Below are 22,215 nucleotides of genomic sequence, written 5' to 3'. Positions count from 1 at the left end.
TACCATCTACCGCAAATACAGTAATATACTATAGCACCCTGCTGTTAAAAGAACACCATTCACAAAAAGACACTCTGAAGTTGCATTAATATAATAGGGTGTTTGGGCAGCCATCCTTTCAACACTAAAGTGATATATTTCCAAAGCTCACATGCTGTGCTACAAGCTGGAGCTAAATTCTGCAGCAGGGAGCCCTGGATTCTGTAGGACTCGGATTTCCATGGCAGCCCTCAAGCAAATTTTAAAATTGAAACTTTTATTGAATCCCCTATGAAATTGAATAACTACCGTCATTAAAGTATCACCAGTGTCATTTACTTCAATATTCAGTTCAATTGCCCGAACGTTCAATTTTCATTGTGCTGCAGCATTTTGTATTAGCAATACATCCGTATTGGAGAAGCTGTCAGGGGGAAGCTGAAAGTTTTGTCAGCTCTGAGAGGGACGTGTGGAGCTTTTTGGCATCTGGGGAAGTAATTGGGCCAGAGGACAGTTGAAGCTATAGACACAGCTGAAGGGATGAAACTACTCTTTCCCCTCTTCTCTTGAAGGGTTTCATGTGATCATTTTGGGGGATTAGGGTTGTTGACTTTCTAGTTCCTTGTTAGCAACTAGCTTTCCCACTGCTTCTAACAACAACTTTTCACTTAAATGGCCAGCTGCAAAACAATTAGCAAGTTTACATTATTTGATGTCCGAGTTCAATCACGCTGAGAATATGAGTAATGCCCTTAGCCTGAAATCATCTCTCTGAGATATCTACAGACCTTGATATATAATCACTGTATTTCTTTACACTGCAAAGGATATCATCGCAGCCTTAAAGGCTAAGATTTATTTATTTTTTAAATAAAAGTCTACATTCTGTGTTGGGTGGTGGAACCCGTGGCAAATTCTGTATCCAGGAAGTCCTGGTATATGCCAAACTGATTATTTCTAGTCATTATGAAGCAAAAAATTCACATCTCAGACCAGGAGGGTAATTACATTATAAAATTGTATATAAATTATTATATAGAAAAGAGCTAGATTCTTTGGCCAGGAAGGCAGCAGATGCTAAACTTACTGCCACTGTTTTCTCCAGACTAGCTAAAAATCAAGGATTTGGGCATGTTAGTTAGTGTTGCCTCACTAGCCATACATGTCAAGTCCAGATATGGATCCCTTTGGTATATGAATATTCTGCTAAAAATGATAAGAAAAAAGAATTAACAACTCATTAAGACAACCAACGATTCAATTAACTTAACCCTAATGCTGGAATTGCACCAGTGTTCTTCAGAAAAGCTTCAACTCTGTGCACTTGAGATGTTAATACAAACTGAATGTGCTCTTTAAAAGGATTAAATATCTTGTAGGATAGCAATGCTGGAGTATATCTCCCATGCTGGCAAGATGCACAATTTCATTAGAATGATAAGGCAAGGCAGAAAGGCTACAGTCCATGTATGTGATGAGAAAATACCACTCTGGTATTTGCTGCTTGCTCTCCGCCACCTGCAGTGTGCTGCTATCTACAACCTACAACAAACACCCCAGAACGTCCTAGTGCAAGTGAAAATGAGATTAAATGTTGTTTTGAAAATACTTTATCAACACATGGGAGGGTTGGGAGGGGGCTCAACAGTCAATGTGAATTAGGTGCCTTACTCCCTGAGGCACTTCGTTGAAACCCACATTTATTAGTTCAATATGTAATGCTTAGTACACTAGTATATTCTAGCATGGCAGCTGAAAAGTACATATAGTTAGGTGCTTGAATCCTCGGGTGCATGAGATCAGCATTTGGGGTACACTTCAGAGTGGAAGTGATGGCTTTTGCTTTTTTTTTTTTGCTCTCCCCTCAAACCTGTGGCTGGCGAATGGCTGATTCATGCCTGGCACTATTTAGGGCACTCTCGGCTCGAGCCCCATAAGCTGAAGCAGTGTAAGCCCTGTAAGGGCCATTATACCAGCCAGGAATCATAGTGTTCTCCGGCCACACCCTCTCCTTTCCCAGAAATAGTGGAAAAGGGATCAGCAACAAATGATATAGAGATGGTGTCATATTTAAACATTCCCAGCCCCACGTGTTTCCTTTTTTGCTACTGGGCATGTCCACTCTGCTATGACTCCAGCTCTACACCACTGAGGAGTTCTCTGAGACAAAGCAAATCGCCAGTTGACTGTTTAATATAAAAGGGCTGCCACCACCACCAGGCTGCCCTCCTGCATGACTGTGGAGATACAGGTGAGTCCTGTCTGTTTTCTCCTACAGTCCCTGAAGCCGACCAAGTTGCCCATCTTCTTCACCACAGATTAGACTAATGGTCATGTCCCACTCCTGGAAAAGGAACATTGTCCCTCTCAGAGTCCAATTCTAGACCTGAACTCAGGAATAATTACTACAATTCCACCTTCAGCAAGCTCCTCCAAGTCAGAATTCCACCCTCCGATCCCAAAGTAAGGCAGGTTCAAATGCAGCGGTCCTCCAGCCCTGCACTCCAGGGCCCATCTCCAAGCCACACATCTATGAGTCAACAATTCCTCCAATTACTATGCCCCTATTCCAGGGCCTTCACATGTCTGGCAATTCTCCATGCTTCTTGCAGCTCTTCTCTCACAGCCCTCAACTCAGCTGTTCTGCAAGGGGGGGGGGGGGGTCCCTGCAGCATTCCACTCCTCGGGCCTCTTTGCTTGGAGTCCCACCCCTGCTCATGGAAACCTCCCTCCAGAATCAACTCTCTGGTTCCTGGGCTCAGCCTGCACTGACTGAGCTGGTTCTTCCCCTTTATCGAGGACTCTCTGCACAAGTCTCCTACTCAGCAGGGTTCCCTCACTCTGGTCATTTTTGTCCAGCAACTCCTATCCATAGCACTCTCCCAACAGTTCTCTCTCTGCACTAGGTCTCTTCACCAGCAGCTCTTAACTACTGCTTTCAAGTCTCATAGAGTTCTTGACAGGCAACTGTCACCAACTCCTTACTGCTCCTTCCCTATTCCCTTTTCACAACTGCTGCCTGAGTCTTCACAGAGGCCAGGTGCTCTCTATCAGGCCTAGTTGGGAAGGAACTAACCAATCACAGGAGAACTGGACCCATTTCCTCTTTAAGGGGCCTTATGCACTACTGGAGCAATTCAAATGGCTGATATCACAGGCCAAGATCTGGCCCAGAGATTCCAAAACCCCAGTTTAAGAATGAGATACCTGTTTCTTTGCATGCTGGCCTGGTCCTGGGCTCGCCAAGAGCAGATTATTGGATTTTATTAGAGCCTGGCCTAGATTCTTGACTTGCTGTATGGAAGCAACAGCTCCTGCACATCCACTGGGCCAAATTCTGCGTTAAATGATGCCCCTTGTAATCTTATTGAATTTTGACAGTTTTGCTGAGAGTTTTAGTCAGGGCAGAATTTCTCCAGCAGCGGCCATAGTTTTATAGCATCCCAACCCCGACAGACCTTTTTACTAACCAATTACAATGCAAATTTTTAAACATGGTATTTATAAAAGGTAAATGATCAGTCTTAAATTTGCTTCAGCAGAAAATCAGAAGTTCACTGCATTACGAAATCAGTAACATCTCTCTGTGGGTTCATGCTATGTGGTCTGAACATTCTTTAAGCTATAATGATACTTTCCCGGCAGAACGTCACCAGTTAGAACCTTCATTAGTCTAGTAGGAGACAGTACATCTCAAAAGAGTTTTGTCATTTATGTATCTACAGATTTTTGCAGAGGTTGGAGATAAGCATGTAGGTAAACAGAAGGTCAAACACTGAGCTTCTTACTCATTCTGTAATTAGGAAAAGCTCATTGACTTCAGTGGATACTTTGCCTGGATAAAGTCCTCTGGATTTGGTCCAGATATAGGAGACAGAAAAAAATACACCAAAATCATTTCAAGTGAGAAAAATGTATGAAAGCAAGACAGCCTCTAGTTTGGTATTTTTAATATTATATAGTGTCATGTTTGCAGCCAGAGGTGGCTGAATTTAATATGCCTTAAGGATCCAGCTTCCATTTGTCTGGCTGCACATCATGCCCTGCTCACCAGTCAAGTGAGCTATTTCTACTCTCAGCTTGTGTTTCCTTATCTTATCCACTTGCGTTGAACCTGAATTTGTGTTTGGGAGTAAAACATACTACGGAACAGAACAAAAATCATAAGTTTACCTTTGAAATCCACAAGCCAGTATAGGCCCAACATGAGACAGCAGTAATGAGTCAAAGGAATGTGTCAGAAGGGAGAAAACCACCTGCCTAGGAACTAAAGCTCAATTAAAGGCTAGAGTAAATTCCATTTACTGCAATTTGATGTTTGAAAATGTCCATCTTGCAAAATTGATTTCAGATGTCCCCACCTACTAAAAACTGACAAACCCCAAAATGTTTAGAGTGCAAGTTCAAGTTCAGTTCAGATAAGCATCCAAAATTCAGCCAATTACGCAAAGCCTGTTCAATTTCTTGAGTTTGCACAACTGAGCTGATGAGCTATTTCAGCATTTGACATCTCAACCAAAACGGGGGTAGGGTGGGGAAGGAACACAGAATAGGAAGAAAACATATTCAAGTGTTGCAATAGCTCAAAAAAATGGTTCCCTTTGCATCTAGTTCCTAAAACAAATGAAGGTTTGTGTATATGGGGACATGGGTGAAGGTAGGAGAGGAGAACAGTTTGTCCATCTTTTCTGGCTACAATAACGATACTTACAAACTTAAAGCACATCTAAATAGAAATGCAAACAACCATCACTTGAAAGTGCTCCTGTTAATTAGTATCATTTGTCTCAAGCTGCAAAGCTGGAATCCGGCAGTTTGGTTTGTCTGGTTATAGAGATGGGGTGACCCACAAAGCTCAGTAGTGTTCAGATCTGCGGGATTTGGTTGAGGTCCATCTCATTTAGGGTTTGACACAAAGGCTAATGAAATCAATGGAAAGACTTCAAATGACTTCAGTGCCCTCTTGATCAGGCCTGTAGTGCCAAATTCTCCCCCACCTCCATCCCACACACCTGCCCACCCACACTAATTTAATAGTACCTTTCTCTGCACGTACTCCTGTTTGTTTCAAATGCCTGATTTTGACAGGAGTGCTTGGAGGGCAAAGTGCTACCCACTGTCAGGAAGAGTCACAGAATCAGGTGCTTAGTGAATATATGTACAGTGCCTTGAAGAAGAGATGCATTCTAGAAGTGCTAGGTATTATTCTATAAGCACATGTTAACGCCTACACTGAAAAAAATCAGAGAACAACTTCACTTTAGTCCTGGTTTATTTCCTCGGGAAAATAAACCTTGGTGCTGACTCAGAAGGAGTGTCTATATTTGATCATCAAAGGGAGGGATCATCGAATTGTGGAGGTAAATGCGTGGTTATGCAGGTGGTGTCAGAGAGAGGGCTTTGGATTTATCGACCGTGGAATGTTGTTCCAGGAAGAAGGATTGCTAGGAAGAGATGGGATCCACCTAATGAAGAGAGGGAAGAGCATCTTCGCAGGCAGGCTTGCTAACCTAGTGAGGAGGGCTTTCAACTAGGTTCACTGCAGGATGATGACATAGGCCCTGAGGTAAGTGGGGAAGTGGGATACCAGGAGGAAACACAAGGAGGAGGGTGCAAACAGAGGAGGCCTCCTGATTCATACTGAGAAAGTAGGGCAATTGGCTAGTTATCTTAGGTGCATGTACACGAACACAAGAAGCCTGGGAAAGAAGCAGGAAGAATTGGAAGTCCTGGCACAGCCAAGGAACTATGATGTGATTGAAATAACAGAGACTTGCTGGGGTAACTCACATGACTGGAGCACTGTCATGGATGGGTATAAACTGTTCAGGAAGGACAGGCAAAGGAGAAAAGGTGGATGAGTTGCACTGCATGTAAGAGAGCAGTATGATTGCTCAGAGCTCCAGTATGAAACTGGAGAAAAAAGAGTCTTTGGGTTAAGTTTAGAAATCAGAGCAACAAGGGTGATGTGGTGGTGGGCATCTGCTACAGACCACCAGACCAGGAGGATGAGGTAAACGAGGCTTTCTTCGGACAACTAACAGAAGTTTCCAGATCACAAACCCTGGTTCTCATGGGGGACTTCAATCACCCTGACATCTGCTGGGAGAGCAATACAGAAGTGCACAGACAATCCAGGAAGTTTTTGGAGAGTGCTGGGGACAAATTCCTGGTGCAAATGTTGAAGAAACCAACTAGGGGTGGTGCGCTTCTTGACCTGCTGCTCACAAACAGGGAAGAATTGGTAGGGGAAGTAGAAGTGGGTGGCAACCTGGGCAGCAGTGACCATGAGATGGCGAGTTCAGGATCCTGACAAAAGGCAGAAAGGAGAGCAGCAGAATACAGATCCTGGACTTCAGAAAAGCAGACTTAGACTCCCATAGGGAACTGATGGGCAGGATCCCCTGGGATGCTAATATGAGGCGGAAAGGAGTCCAGGAGAGCTGGCTATATTTTAAAGAAGCCTTATTGAGGGCACAGGAACAAACCATCCCGATGTGCAGAAAGAATAGCAAATATGGCAGGCAACCTGCTTAACTGAGTTATCTTTGGTGAGCTTAAACCCAAAAATGAAGCTTACCAGAAGTGGAAATTTGGACAGATGATCAGGGAGGAGTATAACATTTTGCTAGAGCATGCAGGGGTGTAATCAAGAAGGCTAAAGCACAATTGGAGTTGCTCCTAGCAAGGGATATTAAGGGTAACAAGAAGGGTTTCTACAGGTATGTTAGCAACAAGAAGGTGGTCAGGAAAAGTGTGGGACCCTTACTGAATGGCGGAGGCAACATAGTGATGTGGAAAAATCTGAAGTACTCAATGCTTTTTTTGCTTTGGTCTTCACAGACAAGGTCAGCTCCCAGACTGTTGCACTGGGCAGCACAGTATGGGGAGGAGGTGAGCAGCCCTCAGTGGTGAAAGAACAGGTTAAGGACTATTTAGAAAAGCTGGACATGCACAAGTCCATGGGGCCGGATCTAATACAGCCCCGGGGTGCTGAGGGAGTTGGCTGATATGATTGCAGAGCCATTGGCCTTTATCTTTGAAAACTCGTGGCGATCAGGGGAGGTCCTGGACGATTGGAAAAAGGCAAATATAGTGCCCATCTTGAAAAAAGGGAAGAAGAAGAATCCAGGGAACTACAGACCAGTCAGCCTCACCGCAGTCTCTGGAAAAATCATGGAACAGGTCCTCAAGGAATTCATTTTGAAGCAGCTGGAGGAGAGGAAAGTGATCAGGAACAGTCAACATGGATTCACCAAGGGCAAGTCATGTCTGACCAACCTGATTGCCTTCTGTGAAGAGATAACTGGCTCTGTGAATATGGGGAAAGCGGTGGATGTGATATATCTTGACTTTAGCAAAGCTTTTGATAAGGTCTCCCACAGTATTCTTGCCAGCAAGTTAAAGAAGTATGGATTGGATGAATGGACTATAAAGTGGATAAAAAGCTGGCTAGATCATCAGGCTCAACAGGAGTGATCAACAGCTTGATGTCTAGTTAGCAGCCAGTATCAAGCGGAGTGCCCCATGGGTCAGTCCTGGGGTTGGTTTTGTTCAACATCTTCATGAATGATCTGGATGATGGGATGAATTTCACCCTAAGAAAGTTTGCAGATGATACTAAGCTTGGGGAAGAGGTAGATATGCTGGAGGGTAGGGATAGGGTCTAGAGCGACCTAGACAAATTGGAGGATTGGGCTAAAAGAAATCAGATGAGGATCAACAAGGACAAGTGCAGAGTCCTGCACTTAGGATGGAAGAATCCCATGTACTGCTACAGGCTGGGGACCAACTGGCTAAGTGGCAGTTCTGCAGAAAAGGACCTGGGGATTACAGTGCGCAAGAAGCTGGATATGAGTCAACAGTGTGCCCTTGTTGCCAAGAAGGCTAATGGCATATTGGGCTGCATTAGTAGCAGCACTGCCAGCAGATCGAGGAAAGTGATTATTCCCCTCTATTCAGCACTGGTGAGGCCACATCCTGAGTATTGCATCCAGTTTTGGGCCCCCACTACAGAAAGGATGTAGACAAATTAGAAAGAGTCCAGCGGAGGGCAACGAAAATGATTAGGGGGGCACATGATGTATGAGGAGACGCTGAGGGAACTGGGGTTATTTAGTCTGCAGAAGAGAAGAGTGAAGGGGGGTTCCAAAGAGGATGGAGCTAGGCTGTTCTCAGGGGTGGCAGATGATAGAACAAGGAGCAATGGTCTCAAGTTGCAGTGGGGGAGGTCTAGGTTGGATATTAGGAAAAACTATTTCACTAAGAAGCCAGTGAAGCACTGGAATAGGTTACATAGGAAGGTGGTGGAATCTCCATCCTTAGACTTTTTTAAGGTCAGGCTTGACAAAGCCCTGGCTGGGATGATTTAGTTGGGGATTGGTCCTGCTTTGAGCAGGGGGTTGGACTAGATGACCTCTTGAGGTCCCTTCCAACCCTGATATTCTATGATCCCATAGCTCACAGCTCTTTGGCCCAATTTCTCTCCCAGCTGTCTCCCCACCTACCTGTCAGATCTTTCCCCCAGGTAATAGGTAGTTAGAAGCATGATGAATCAGCCCAGGAAGCATTTCTGTGCCAAGGTATATGTTTATTTTGGTGCAGACTGGGATAGTGTGAAATGTGGTTAGGCCAGAGCCCTTTAATTCTAGAGTAAGGAATTCCCAAGTCTACTGTGAAGTTTGGGATCCAGAGGGATGAAGAGAAGCCTTTAGACTAGAGTTGAGTTGTCAGGAAGGTTCTGGGGCTATTATTTTGCTATCAGTGGATCCTGAACATCTCTAGATTCATCCAGCCTCCAATAATACGCTTGTGGAGGGTGACTACCTGTCAAAATGCATGAGAGTCCAAAGAATTTCATATCCAAAACTCAATAGGAAAATTAGGAAAATATTGCTAGCTCACAGACTGTATTTAGATCCTAAAATTCTCCAGTTCTGTGGGGCTGCCAACTTCTCTCTCTCTCCCTCTCTCTCTTTGTATTTGTTTCTTGCAGGAGGTTGAGTTTGGTACCCATCAAGCTGCAGTTAACCCCTGCAGGCTAAGGAATAGGACAACTGCATGTCCTTTTGGGGAGAACATTCCAAAACACTGCAGATCATAATGTATTTGTGTGTGTGTGGAGAGGTTCCAGACAAATTCACAAATCGCAAACATTACAATGACAGTCAGGCCCAAGATGCACAATTTGATGCAGTTCTAAACTTCTCCATAGTGTTGGGATGGGAGTGTTCACCTCTTAGGCTATGGTTTGGCTGAATCTATAATTTCAGCTAAATATAATTCTAAAATATGACAGGTTTCAGAGTAGCAGCTGTGTTAGTCTGTATCCACAAAAAGAACAGGAGTACTTGTGGCACCTTAGAGACTAACAAATTTATTTGAGCATAAGCTTTCGTGGGCTACAGCCCACTTCATCGGATACATAGAATGGAACATATAGTGAGGAGATATATATACATACAGAGAACATGAAAAGGTTGGAGTTCCCCTACCAACTCTAAGAGGCTAATTCATTAAGATGAGATATTATCAGCAGGAGAAAAAAAAACTTTTGTAGTGATAATCAAGATGGCCCATATCAGATAGTTTGACAAGAGGTGTGAGGCTACTTAACATGGGGAAATAGATTCAATGTGTGTAATGGCTCAGCCATTTCCAGTCTCTATTTAAGCCTAAATTGATGGTATCTAATTTGCATATTAATTCTAGTTCAGCAGTTTCTCGTTGGAGTCTGTTTTTGAAGCTTTTCTGTTGCAAAATTGCCACCTTTAAGTCTGTTACTGAGTGACCAGAGAGACTGAAGTGTTCTCCTACTGGTTTTTGAATGTTATGATTACTGATGTCATATTTGTGTCCATTTATTTTTTTGCATAGAGACTGTCCCACTTTGTAGGAATACTTACACTCCATTGCACAAAAAGGGATGCACACAGGACTGTACAGTTTTGAGATGCATTTGAAGGCACCCAACACACATTAGGATAGGGAGACGCAAAAAAAACGGCTCTGTCATCTCCTGCCTCGATTGGTAGTCAATACCTGATGCTTCAGAGGGTGATGTATGCCCTCCTCACACACCCTATAATGCTCCCAGACAATTGTGAAAGGCCATACATCATCTGAAGATCTGAGAAGGGGAGACCATTGAAAGTCTTCAGGGTATGTCTAAAGTGCAGCTGAATGCAACACTCCTACCCCTGGCAAACACTCAAAGATAGCAGAGGTGGAGCTAGCTTGCTAAAAACAGCAGTGTGGGGGTTGCAACTCAGGGTCCTGGATCTGAGCTTGAGTGGCTAGCTAGAATTTCTGCCACAGCTGCAACTTCCCACTCTAGCACGAGCCCCACCACCATGAGTCTTTCCACCCAGGTCACTGCTAGCTGCAATGAAAGCATACTCTCAGAGACTAGAGGAGCAGCCAGTTAGCTTTGAGAGGGCCACTTACTAGGTCCCTAAGATGGGAAAGTAGTGAACATATGTCACCTGACTTAAAAAAAAAAAGTGAGGTTGCCATAACTGCATTTTACTTAAAGGGACACTGGCAACTTAAATCACAGTTACTGCCTGACATTTTTTACCTGCTGTTGTTACAAGAAACACCTAGGATTATTGTAATCAAATGAAATTAAAGGAAAAATAACCCTTATTTTTCTCAATTTGTACACTTTGAGCATTTGACAGAACTTTGTGTGTATAACAGTTTCACTCTCCCCATATAGTCTCTGGGTGGGTCTTTCACATGGCACTAGGAGAGAAAAATATTTTTAAAAAATAGGAAAGTGGGGTTATAAAATAACGAAACTAGCAGCGGGATTCAGTAGCAAGTGTAGTACCTGAATTTGCTCATCTCATTTTTTGAAACTGATCAGATTTCAAGTTGACAGTGTCCCTTTAAATAAGATTGTGTCAAACATGAGTGGATTCCCTTCTGTCCTCCACAGATTACCAATTTATGAAGTTTTTCAGCTCCTCTTATGTTTCATTTGTATGGTAGAGATGGAGACATATAACTTGTATTTTTCCACCCACGGTCTTCATTTTTCCTTATTATTTTACCAATGGAGTTTCAGCACGTCTGCTTGAGTTTAAGATTTTTTTTTAACAGAATACAATAGTTAAAAGCAAATGTCCATTACTTGATGATATTTGCTAATTCAGCGTGATGAGCTCTACCCTGCTGCTGCACTACCCAATCATTCCCAATCAGCTGCAGGAGAGGTGTTAGGAAATTCATTCTACAGAAATCGTAGCTCTCCTTTGCATCCCCTTTAACCTGTACATGTTGCTTTCTAATAGGCTTTTACAAACAGCACTGTTGAGCCTGCTCCTACTGAACTAATTCCACCTTGCTTTTCAAAAGACCTGCAATGAATTCAAAGCTTAACAATGGCAGGAAGGCTGCTCATTCTAACCACAGAAGACAGAGCATAAATAGCAGCCCAAACACGTACTTTCAGAGTTCATACTGACCTGGCAGGGTTTGAAAAGCAAATTTTCCTGTAGCAACAACATTACAGGTCAATCACATTTTTAACAGCAATGAGCCAGAATAAAAACACAAGTTACACCACACAAGACACACTTGTTGATTTGTGCGTCAATTTCTAACACGTAATCCAAGTAAAATTTTGAGGACACAGTGCTTGCAATTACTTAATCCTTTAACAACAGAATTCCTGTTCACCGGTTAGTAGCCAGTCATTGAAAGCCATCTGCTCTAATGACATCTGTAAAAGCTATGACTACAGATCATCTGCATAATGGGCCAACAAAATGAGAGGGGGGAAAATCAGCTTTGTTTTCAATCCTTGATAAAGATGAGATGATAGTTTAACTTATAGTTGCTTCCTCCGTCATGAAAAGTAATTTATTCTGCTTTGAACGTACACAAACTTTTACGCAGAAAAATATTAGAAAAAGCAGGTCAATGGCCATTATGTTACCTAGTAACATCAAGTATTTGGAGGCGGGAGTCACTTTTTCACATTGCAGAACTCCAACATTACTGCCCTGGGCATTGTGGGGTTACACTGGAGGAATTCTACAAGTCTATATGTATTTGTGGTCAACATACACTTGCTTCTGATAAGCAGACTTGCCCAAATTCATCGCTGGTGTAATTCCAATGAAGTCAGCAGGTTACACTAGGACACGCTGAGTCCACTGTAAGTTCCCCAATGTGTTAAATGGTGTTTTCAAATCTGACAAACATTTCAAATCCTTTTAAAAGTGCCCTAAAAGATATTTCTCAAAGGAGAAGTGGGAAAACATTTTTTGAGTAAGTGGCTTTTCCCACTTGCTGGGTGCTTTTAATCCCTCAGGTTTGGGAGGCTCATGACAGCTGGACAGAGATATGCCACAGAAACCGATAGGTCACTATACTATTTTCACTATAGACATTTAATTTGATTAAAAACATTGCCCTCCTTGCAGGGCCTCTTCCTCCAAATGCAGTTACTCAGCCCATACATGTGGGAATGAACCACTGAGCTGCTATAGTACAGTGACATGAAGCCTTCACTAGCAGAAACCCATAGAGAGATAACTGTGCCCAAGGGCACTTAGCTGCTTACCAAGAAAGTCAAAGGAGTGAGAGAACAGTGCACTCTTACCATTTGTGGTGCAGATGCTGAACACAGCCAGGGAGAGAAGGGCAGCTCCAAGCAGCTTCATGTTTGTAATCTGTCGCACTGGAATTCCCTTGCAGAGCCAGGCAGGGTGTGTTCTCTCTCTGTGAGGCAGACCCTAATTGGTAAGTGGAAAAGGTGTGCAGAGACTGTGCAAAGTCACTCCCCATTCCAGCTTATTTTGGGGACTTTGATAAAGAACAGGAGGAAATGCAGCATATTCCCTCTGAGAGTTCAGTACAGAGGAGACTTATTGTTTCAGTCCTTACAGGAACTCATTTCCTTTGGCAGTCAATTGTGTTTATGTTAATACTTTATTTTAGGTTTTTTTCAGCCCAGAGGTCAGGAAAGGTTCTAAACAGAGGTAGATCTTTCTTTAGAATATGGTGTACATCAGACCAATTTTCGTAACGTATTTTTGGATATTTTTAAAATGGATTTTTATTAATAGTGACAGTCCAAACAAGGGCCATTTTATAGCAAGGTATGGAAATACAGAGCAAACTGCAACTGAATAAATGGCAACATTTTAAGACAGGAAACCTTGGAATCCCAACTGCATGGCCAGAGATGACTCAGAATCAATAGTGAGCACCAGGTGGCCTGGCATACAGGTAATTGCTTCTGGTCTTTCTCCAAAGAGAAGGGAATGCATTGTGAACCTAGAATACCCTTTCCTTACCCTGAGGTTATGTCCCAGGATGGGAAGATCTAATTATGAAATGCAGTCTGAGTAAGTCATACTCTGCATTTGATATGAAATGGCAAGTCATTTTAACAGCCACATTCCATAGCCAGAAGGAGAGGCATTCGGACTGTCTATGAGAAACTTAGATTGGCTAACTCCCATTCTATACTCAGTGCAGCAGCATTCAGATGATTCTTGGTCAGTCACTACTGATAGGGCTGGTCATAAATGGGCTAGAAAAACCTTTAAAATGTTGAAAATTTCAAAACCAGCTCTAATCACTGCATCCAGAGTCTGACTCATAGTACCATGAGGTATATTCTTGTTCTGCTGTACAGTGATTTCTAATCTTAATTCACTGCACCTTGTGATGAGACTATATCCTTAAAAGTGTAACTCTCTACCAGGCATTCTAATGAGCTAGAGTCCTCCTCTACTTTGACCCCCCTCCTCCTCCTCCTCAAAAGAGAGCCTGGTGGAGCTCTGTGATACAGCCATTGGTGCCAGCTGGCAAAGGGTTCAGCAAACTCTGTGTCCGCAACTCCTAACAGGCTTGACAAACTCACTACATCTAACACCATTTATAGTATTTATCCAACAAGTGTCTTGTAAGGCATCACATGAAAGGTGGTGACACACATTGGTCATTAATATAGTGAAATGTGTGCATTGACACTATATGAGGAATTACATATTTTCTACTGATATTATGCTTTCAAATACATATCCAAGGGAGAAACATATTTTTGGCACTGGAGCACCAAGCCAGTGAGTACATAAACTGAAAGGGGTACTTTTCAATGGTATTGCAAGCACTGGTGGATCACAAGGGACGTTTCACCAACATCAACGTGGGATGGCCGGGAAAGGCACATGATGCTCGCATCTTCAGGAACTCTGGTCTGTTTCAAAAGCTGCAGCAAGGGACTTTCTTCCCAGACCAGAAAATAACTGTTGGGGATGTTGAAATGTCTTATAGTTATCCTTGAGGACCCAACCTACCCCTTAATGCCATGGCTCATGAAGCCATACACAGGCAGCCTGAACAGCGCAGAATGGTGGTAGAATGTGCATTTGGACATTTAAAAGCGCGCTGGCAGTTTACTAACTCGGCTAGACCTCAGCAAAACTAATATTCCCACAGTTATTACCACTTGCTGTGCGTTCCACACTATCTGAGAGAGTAAGGGGGAGATATTTATGGCAGGGTGGGAGGTTGAGGCAAATTGCCTGGCTGCTGATTATGCGCAGTCCAGACACCAGGGTGGTTAGCAGAGTACAGGAGGGCATGGTGCGCATAAGAGAAGCTTTGAAAACCCGTTTCATGACTGGCCAGCTACAGTGTGAAAGTTCTGTTTGTTTCTCCTTGATGAGCCCCCCCCCCCCCCCGCCTTGGTTCACTATACTTCCCTGTAAGCTAACCACCCTCCCCTCCCCCCTTCGATCACCACTTGCAGAGGCAATAAAGTCATTGTTGCTTCACATTCATGAAATTCTTTATTAATTCATCACACAAATAGGGGGATAACTGCCAGGGTAGCCCGGGAGAGGTGGGGGAGAAGAGAAGGACAAGGCCACACTGCACTTTAAAACTTATTGAATGCCAGCTTTCTGTTGCTTGGGCAGTCCTCTGGGGTGGAGTGGTCGAGTGCCCGGAGGCCCCCCCCATTGCATTCTCGGGCGACTGGGTGAGGAGGCTATGGAACTTGGAGAGGAGGGCGGTTAGTTACACAGGGGCTGTATTGGCAGTCTGTGCTCAAGCTGCCTTTCCTGAACCTCAGCCAGACACCGGAGCATATCAGTTTGTTCCTCCAGTAGCTTCAGCATTGCCTCTTGCCTTCTGTCACCAAGCTGACGCCACCTATCATCTTCAGCCCGCCACCTGTCCTCGCATTCATATTGTGTTTTCCTGGACTCTGACATTGTCTGCCTCCACGCATTCTGCTGGGCATTTTCAGTGTGGGAGGACTGCATGAGCTCAGAGAACATTTCATCGTGAGTGCATTTTTTTCACCTTCTAATCTTCACTAGCCTCTGGGAAGGAGAAGATAGTGTGAGCGTTGAAACATTTGCAGCAGGTGGATAAAAAAGGGAGAGTGGTAGTTAAAAAGACATTTTAGAGAACAATGGGTAGACTCTTTCACGGTAAACCTTGCTGTTAACATTACATAGCACATATGCTTTCGGTACAAGGTTGCATTTTGCCTCTTATTGAGGGTATGCCAGTTTGGTGTGAGAAATCTTTCACGCAGGGCCGGGCAACAGAATTTGGCTTGCAGGCAGCCATGGTAAGACACAGTCTTTTGGTTTCTTTAACCTTCATAATGTGTGGGAATGGTTTCAAACAGCAGCGCCCCCATTTCCCATACCAAGCAGCCATTGGGTTGGCCATTTAAAATGGGTTGGCCATTTAAAAAGGAGGAGGGGCTGTGGTTTTTGGGTTAACGTGCAGCACAAACCCAATTAAACCACAAACACATGCACACACTTCTCTGGGATGATCGCTTCACCCCTCCCCCCACCGCATGGCTAATAGCGGGGAACATTTCTGTTCAGCCACAGGCAAACAGCCCAGCAGGATCGGGCATCTCTGAATGTCCCATTAATAAAATCACCCTATTTCAACCAGCTGACCATGAACAATATCATTCTCCTGAGGATTACACAGCGAGATAAAGAACAGATATTGTTTGAATGCCAGCAAACACTGGGACCATACGCTGCCATGCTTTGTTATGCAATGATTCCAGACTATGTGACTGGTCTGGCATGGTAAATGTCCTACCATGGAGGACAGAATAAGGCTGCCCTCCCCAGAAACCTTTTGCAAAGGCTTTGGGAGTACATCCAGGAGAGCTTTATGGAGATGTCCCTGGAGGATTTCCGCTCCATCCCCAGACACGTTAGCAGACTTTTCCAGTAGCTGTACTGGCTGCGAATGCCAGGGCAAATTAATCATTAAAAATACTTCCTTTTAAACCATGCATAATATTTACAAAGATACACTCCGCAGAGGTTCCCTTCTCCACCTGGCGGGTCCAGGAGGCACCTTTGGGTGGGTTTGCAGGGCACTGACTCCAGGTCCAGGGTGAGAAACAGTTTCTGGCTGTCGGGGAAAACGGTTTCTCCTCTTCCTTGCTGTGAGCTATCATCTTCCTCGTCCCAAAACCTGCATCCCTGTTGCATGCTACTCAGGGCCAGCTCTAGGCACCAGCTCCGTCCGTTTTTTTTGTTTTTGTTTTGTTTTTTCTTCTTTGGTGGCAGTTCGGAAGCAGCTTTTTCATTTTTTCTTTTTCGGCAGCACTGCTGTGGCTGCTTTTCTTTCTTTCTTTTTTTTCCTTTGCTTCACCGCTTGGGGCAGCAAAAAAGGTAGAGCTGGCCCTGGTGCTACTCCATTGACGGAGTCAAAGCACAGGGGTGGGGTAGTGGTGGCTACACCACCTAGAATGGCATGCAGCTCATCATAGAAAAGGCATGTTTGGGGCTGTGACCTGGAGCGGCCGTTTGCCTCTCTGTTTTTTTGGTAGGCTTGCCTCAGCTCCTTAAGTTTCAGGCGGCACTGCTGCGGGTCCCTGTTATAGCCTCTGTCCTTCATGCCCTTGGAGATTTTTTCAAATGTTTGGGCATTTCGTCTTTTTGAATGGAGTTCTGATAGCACAGATTCATCTCGCCATACAGTGATCAGATCCAGTACCTCCCGTTCGTTCCATGCTGGGGCTCTTTTGCGATTCTGGAACTCCATCATGGTCACGTCTGATGATGAGATTTGCACTCACCTGCAGATCGCCACGCTGGCCAAACAGGAAATGAGATTCAAAAGTTCATGGGCCTTTTCCTGTCTACCTGGCCAGTGCATCTGAGTTGAGAGCGCTGTCCAGAGCGGTCACAATGGAGCACTCTGGGATAGCTCCCGGAGGCCAATACCATCGAATTGCGTCCACACTACCCAAAATTCGACCCAGCAAGGTCGATTTCAGTGCTAATCCCCTTGTCAGGGAGGAGTACAGAAATCGATTTTAATAGCCCTTTAAGTTGAAAATAATGGCTTCGTCGTGTGGACGGGTGCAGGGTTAAATCGATCTAACGCTGCTAAATTCAACCTAAACTCTTAGTGTAGACCAGGGCTAAGTGTAAGGGGACTATTGCCCCCTTACTAACATTCCGTGGGGGTGTTTTGGTTGCTAGCTCCCACCACTAAAAGGGGAAGGGTCAATGAGAAATCAGGACCTTGAGACTGACAGTCCCCAGGAACAATGGGGAGAGGCCAATGCTCCAGGTCAGCCTGATTGACAGGGTGGGCAGGCTAATCAGGGAATCAGAAGGCCAGGGGGGTCTTGTCCTCCATGTGAGCTGAAATTGCCTTGGTCAGACAGAGTGGGGCCAAGCTAAGGAGAAAGCAGGGGCCCAAGCTGAGCTGGGGAGCAGAGCCGTGGAAGTCAACAGAGCCAGAGACACAGCCCAGGGAGAGCAGATCCTCTACTGGGAGCAGAGCTGCAGCCACAGAGCCAGCGGCACAGCCCAGGGAAAGCAGACCCTATGCTGGCAGCAGAGCTGCAGCCACAGAGTCAGAGGGGCCCGAGAAGCAGCACAGGGGGCTGGAGGCAGAGCAGCAGCATCAGTGCTGAGGCAAAGTGGAGCCAAAGCTAAAACAGTGGAGCTGGAGCAGTCTGGAGCCAGGTGTAGTGAGCAACTGGGGCCAACCAAGGGGGGACTCTGGGCAAAGGACCCAATGCAGAAAGACACCCCCAGCCAAGGGTCCTTGCAGGCCAGGCTGGGAAGGAGATCTTAACCCGACGGGGGGCTGATGCTGGGAAGAAGGGTTCCACCACCCAAAGCTCGGAGGTGTGTGTCCACCACCAGTGCAAGTGTCCAACCCACAGCATCCCTACAGCACAGCCAGGGCCTGAGACCTACAAGGGACAGACTAGTATCAGAGGGGTAGCCGTGTTAGTCTGGATCTGTAAAAGCAGCAAAGAGCCCTGTGGCACCTTATAGACTAACAGACGTATTGGAGCATGAGCTTTCGTGGGTGAATACCCACTTGCATCCGACGAAGTGGGTATTCACCCACGAAAGCTCATGCTCCAATACGTCTGTTAGTCTATAAGGTGCCACAGGACCCCAAGGAACAGACTGTGAACTGCCCTGATGTTCAAGAGACGCTGTTTGTGATGTTCCCTGCCACAGGGTGCTGTGATGTGTTTTCCTTTAACCTTTTCCATTTTTCCTTATTCTTTTTAAAATTAATTTTTGATTAAATAACTTGCATTTGCTTTAAATTGTATGCAATGATCAGTAGGTCAGGGAAGTGCCCAGTGCAGAGAGAGTACTCCAGAGTGGGGACACCTTAGCCCCTGTCCTAGGTGACCACAGCAGGGTTGGGGGTCAAGCCCCCCTCCAGGAATCCTGGGCCCAGCCTTGTTGGGGTTACGAGGACTCTGCCAGACAGGAGAGTAGAAGGGGAGTCTTCACAGGCAGGGAGGCCTCTGGGTAAAGGAAGTGGGAGCGAGGACTCAGATCCTTTCGCTAGCCTATTTCACTGGGGTAGTACAGAAGCCAGGAAAGTTCCCCACAATAGCGGGACCATTCCCCCGCTTACATAAGCACTTACCACATAATATGCTCCAAGGAGAAAATCCGGGATATACACCTTAACACACTTAAAACTGCCTTCACCAAACAGGGACACTCCACTGGAGAAGTAGATCATACCATGAAATGGGATACCCAAATATCCCCAAAAAACTTGCTTCAATACAGAAATAAAACCTTCTATGACCACACACCCCTAGCTGTCACCTAGCACCCTACACTGGAACCCATACAGGGTATCAAACAACTAAAATCCATACTCAATGGGGATCCCAACCTGAAAGAAATATTTCCTGAACTCTGACTTCTGGCCTTCAACCCCCCTCCCCAAACTCTTCATGTTCATTATCAGAAGCAAGCTCCTCACAGACCATGACACACCAACTCAAAGCAGCTCCAGTCCCCACCAGAACAACAGATGCAAAGCCTGCAGACATATCTCCACTGCTACAATGATCACCCCTCACACACCTTTCAATATCAATGGATCCTACACATGCCTATCCCAACATGTGGCTGCAACACTCAGTACCTTAAAATAGCACCTGGAACTCCCATATTCACCACTATGATATGATTATGATATGTTTGGTACAATGCATGCTGTATTGGGTATCATTTGAAAAATCTTGATCTGTTGCACATTAATATCCTGTTTGATTGTGTGTTCCATCATTATATGGAAATTTATGAAGTATTGCTGTATGTGTCACTGAAATATGTTGGGAGGTTGGAAACACCCACAACCAGCCTGTCAGGCACAACAATGGAATCCTCTCTCCCAAGGGCCATCCCAGAGACTTCTCAGAGGGAGAACATATACATTGGAGACTGCCTGATCCCCATGTCACAGCAAAAGATCTTTCCAGCAAGCTAGAAGAACATATAAAAGAGGGGAAGTGACATAATTACTTGGCCTCTCCCTCCCCCAACTCAACACCTGTAGGAATGTCTGGAAGACAAACTTTGAACTGGGAGAATGTGGTCCCAGGCTGGGAAAGAGTCCCAGCCTGCGTATTGAAGATCTGTAACTTGCTTATACCATCTGTCAGGGTGAGACACCACTTGATTCAAATCCTGTTTAGTTCGTAGAACTGAGTCTGCAAATTTATTTTTTTGTTTCTTAAGTAACCAACTCTGATCTCTACGCCTGCTACTTGTAATCACTTACCATTTATGTTTCTGTAGTTAGTAAACCTGTTTTATATTTTACCTAAGAGAGTGTGTTTTGGTTGAAGTGCTTGGGAAATCTCAGCTCAGTTTACAAAGGCTAGTGTGTGTGTCCTCTCCACAACAAGGGAGGAGCAAACTGGATGATGAACTTACACTGGCCAGGCTTCTCTCCACTGCAAGATGGCAGAGGTCTGGAGTGCAAGAATGGGGAGCTGGGGGAAATTGACTGGAGTCTCCCTCTTGATGGTTCATGAGTGGCAGGGAGATCATTCATGTAACACAGTTGGGTGTTTATGCAGTGCCTATCAGAAGATCGTAACTTGAGAACAGCATCACAGTGAGAGAGGGATACCCCAGGTGGGGACAGGGGGCTCAGCAGTCACACAGTCCAGGTTGTACCCTGAGGACCCCGTCACAGTGGTATACCTCATCCAGTGCACTACATACCCCAACAACAAGTAGGTGGATGAAACCAGTCACTACGCTCTCAAACTCACACAGAAAAATGCTAGACAAAAACATATCACCTGTGGGTAAACACTTTTCACAAAGTGCTAACTCTATATCTGACCTATCAAAAGATGAACCTGGGAGTTAAAGCTATGTCTACTCTGCACTTTCATCAGTAAAATTTTTGCTGCTCGGGGGTGTGAAAAAACACACCCCGACCAACAAAAGTTTTACTGATGAAAAGTGCTGGTGTGTACAGTGCTTTGTTGGCGGAAGATGCTCTCCCCACCAACAAAGCTACCGCCCCTTATTGAAGGTGATTTTATTTTGTCGGCAGGAGAGCTCTCTCCTGCCAACAAAGAGCAGCTACGCTGCCTGCCTTACAGCAGCACTGCTGCAGTGGCACGGCTCTGCCACTGTAAGCTGCACAGTGTAGACAGCCTTAATATCATGGACTGAACAGAGACACTGGATTTATGGCTCATTACAACAATCCGTAACCCACTAACCACCGCTTTTTGTCTGATGACTACAGAGGTGTTAACAGGTCACTCTATCTTCAATGGTCCCTTACAATATGGGGCAATGCTAAACAATCTGTTCCACCTGGCATTTTGCTGTGACTCTGGGAATTCTTTTCCCAGACTGAAGAAGAGCTCCGTGTGGCTCGAAAACTGGTCTCTCTCACCAAAGGTAGTTGGTCCAATAAAAGATATTACCTCACCCCGCTTGTGTCCTAAGCCAATAGAGAGTTTGTAAAATACTAGGTCTACCACATATGATTTGATCAAACTTCTGAGGTAGCAATTAGACTTTCAGCTGATACCGAATTGTTTGTATGCGTCTTTATTTATGAGAAAATAGGATCAAAATGTCCTCAAAACTACATTTACACCCATGTAGCTTATCTCCCCTGGGCCAGACCCTCAGCTGGAGTAAATCAGCATAGCTCTATTATTTTAATGAAGCTATGCCAATTGAGGATCTGGTTCACTGGCTTTGGTAGCTGCTCCAGACTTGTATGGTATAATTGAGAGCAGAACTTGGCTTTTTTTGTTGTTACTTAGCAACTAAACCATCCACTGCTTGGCTGCCTCTTGTCTTTCTGATCAGAAGTCACATTCCTGACCTGGAGAGGCAATGTGTTAGTTAACAACAAATATCCATCTAAACACCACAAGGAAAGGAGAAGGAGATGCTTGTGGGTAACATGAGAAGCTGCACTTTCGAAGAACTATTAATACTGATGTGCTAATATTGCCACATCACTGATCAGACACAGACTCAGACATGCTGACAGCAGCAGTGGAGGGAGGATGATGGAGAGAATGTGACTGGGCTGCGTCAAGCCAAATTGCATGCTTATGGGTGGGGAATCTAGAGAGCTGCAAGAGAAGTTATAAACAATTCAGGAGGAAAATTAAATATGGAAGCTTACAGATTTGTGCATGTGATTTTATGTCTTGTAAAGACTCCCAAAGTGTGTTAACGAGCTTTGCATCCTGTCCTGAGCTAATGAAATGGGAAACAATGAGTCAGTCTCAGATTCTCTTGTGATTTGAAACTCATGGAATGATTATAATCTTGGCTGTCTCAGAGGAAACAAAACAGAAGTATGTGTTTGGGCCAGGCCTTAATTTTCCAAAAAGATTGAATAAACCCAACCACTATCTTTTCAGACACAAATCTTGTCTTCATTGTGTTA

At 44.7% G+C, this 22,215-nt stretch overlaps 1 protein-coding gene across 20 annotated transcripts in view; it reads right to left on the bottom strand.

Annotated features, from left to right (window-relative positions):
* Positions 1-22,215, bottom strand: part of EMCN (endomucin) — a 184,628-nt gene that overhangs the window by 89,522 nt on the left and 72,891 nt on the right. For 11 of the 20 annotated variants that reach the window (XM_039542609.1, XM_039542608.1, XM_039542613.1 and 8 more), the window contains one exon: positions 12,593-12,725. The exons of the other annotated variants lie outside the window; for them this stretch is intronic. In XM_039542609.1, coding sequence (XP_039398543.1) covers positions 12,593-12,725 — 133 coding nt within the window. The remainder of the gene's footprint in view (positions 1-12,592; positions 12,726-22,215) is intronic. 20 annotated transcript variants of the gene reach the window in all.

Source organism: Mauremys reevesii, linkage group 5, assembly GCF_016161935.1.
Source record: "Mauremys reevesii isolate NIE-2019 linkage group 5, ASM1616193v1, whole genome shotgun sequence".
Classification (NCBI taxonomy): Eukaryota; Metazoa; Chordata; order Testudines; family Geoemydidae; genus Mauremys; species Mauremys reevesii.
This window is presented reverse-complemented; position numbering and strand designations above follow the sequence as displayed.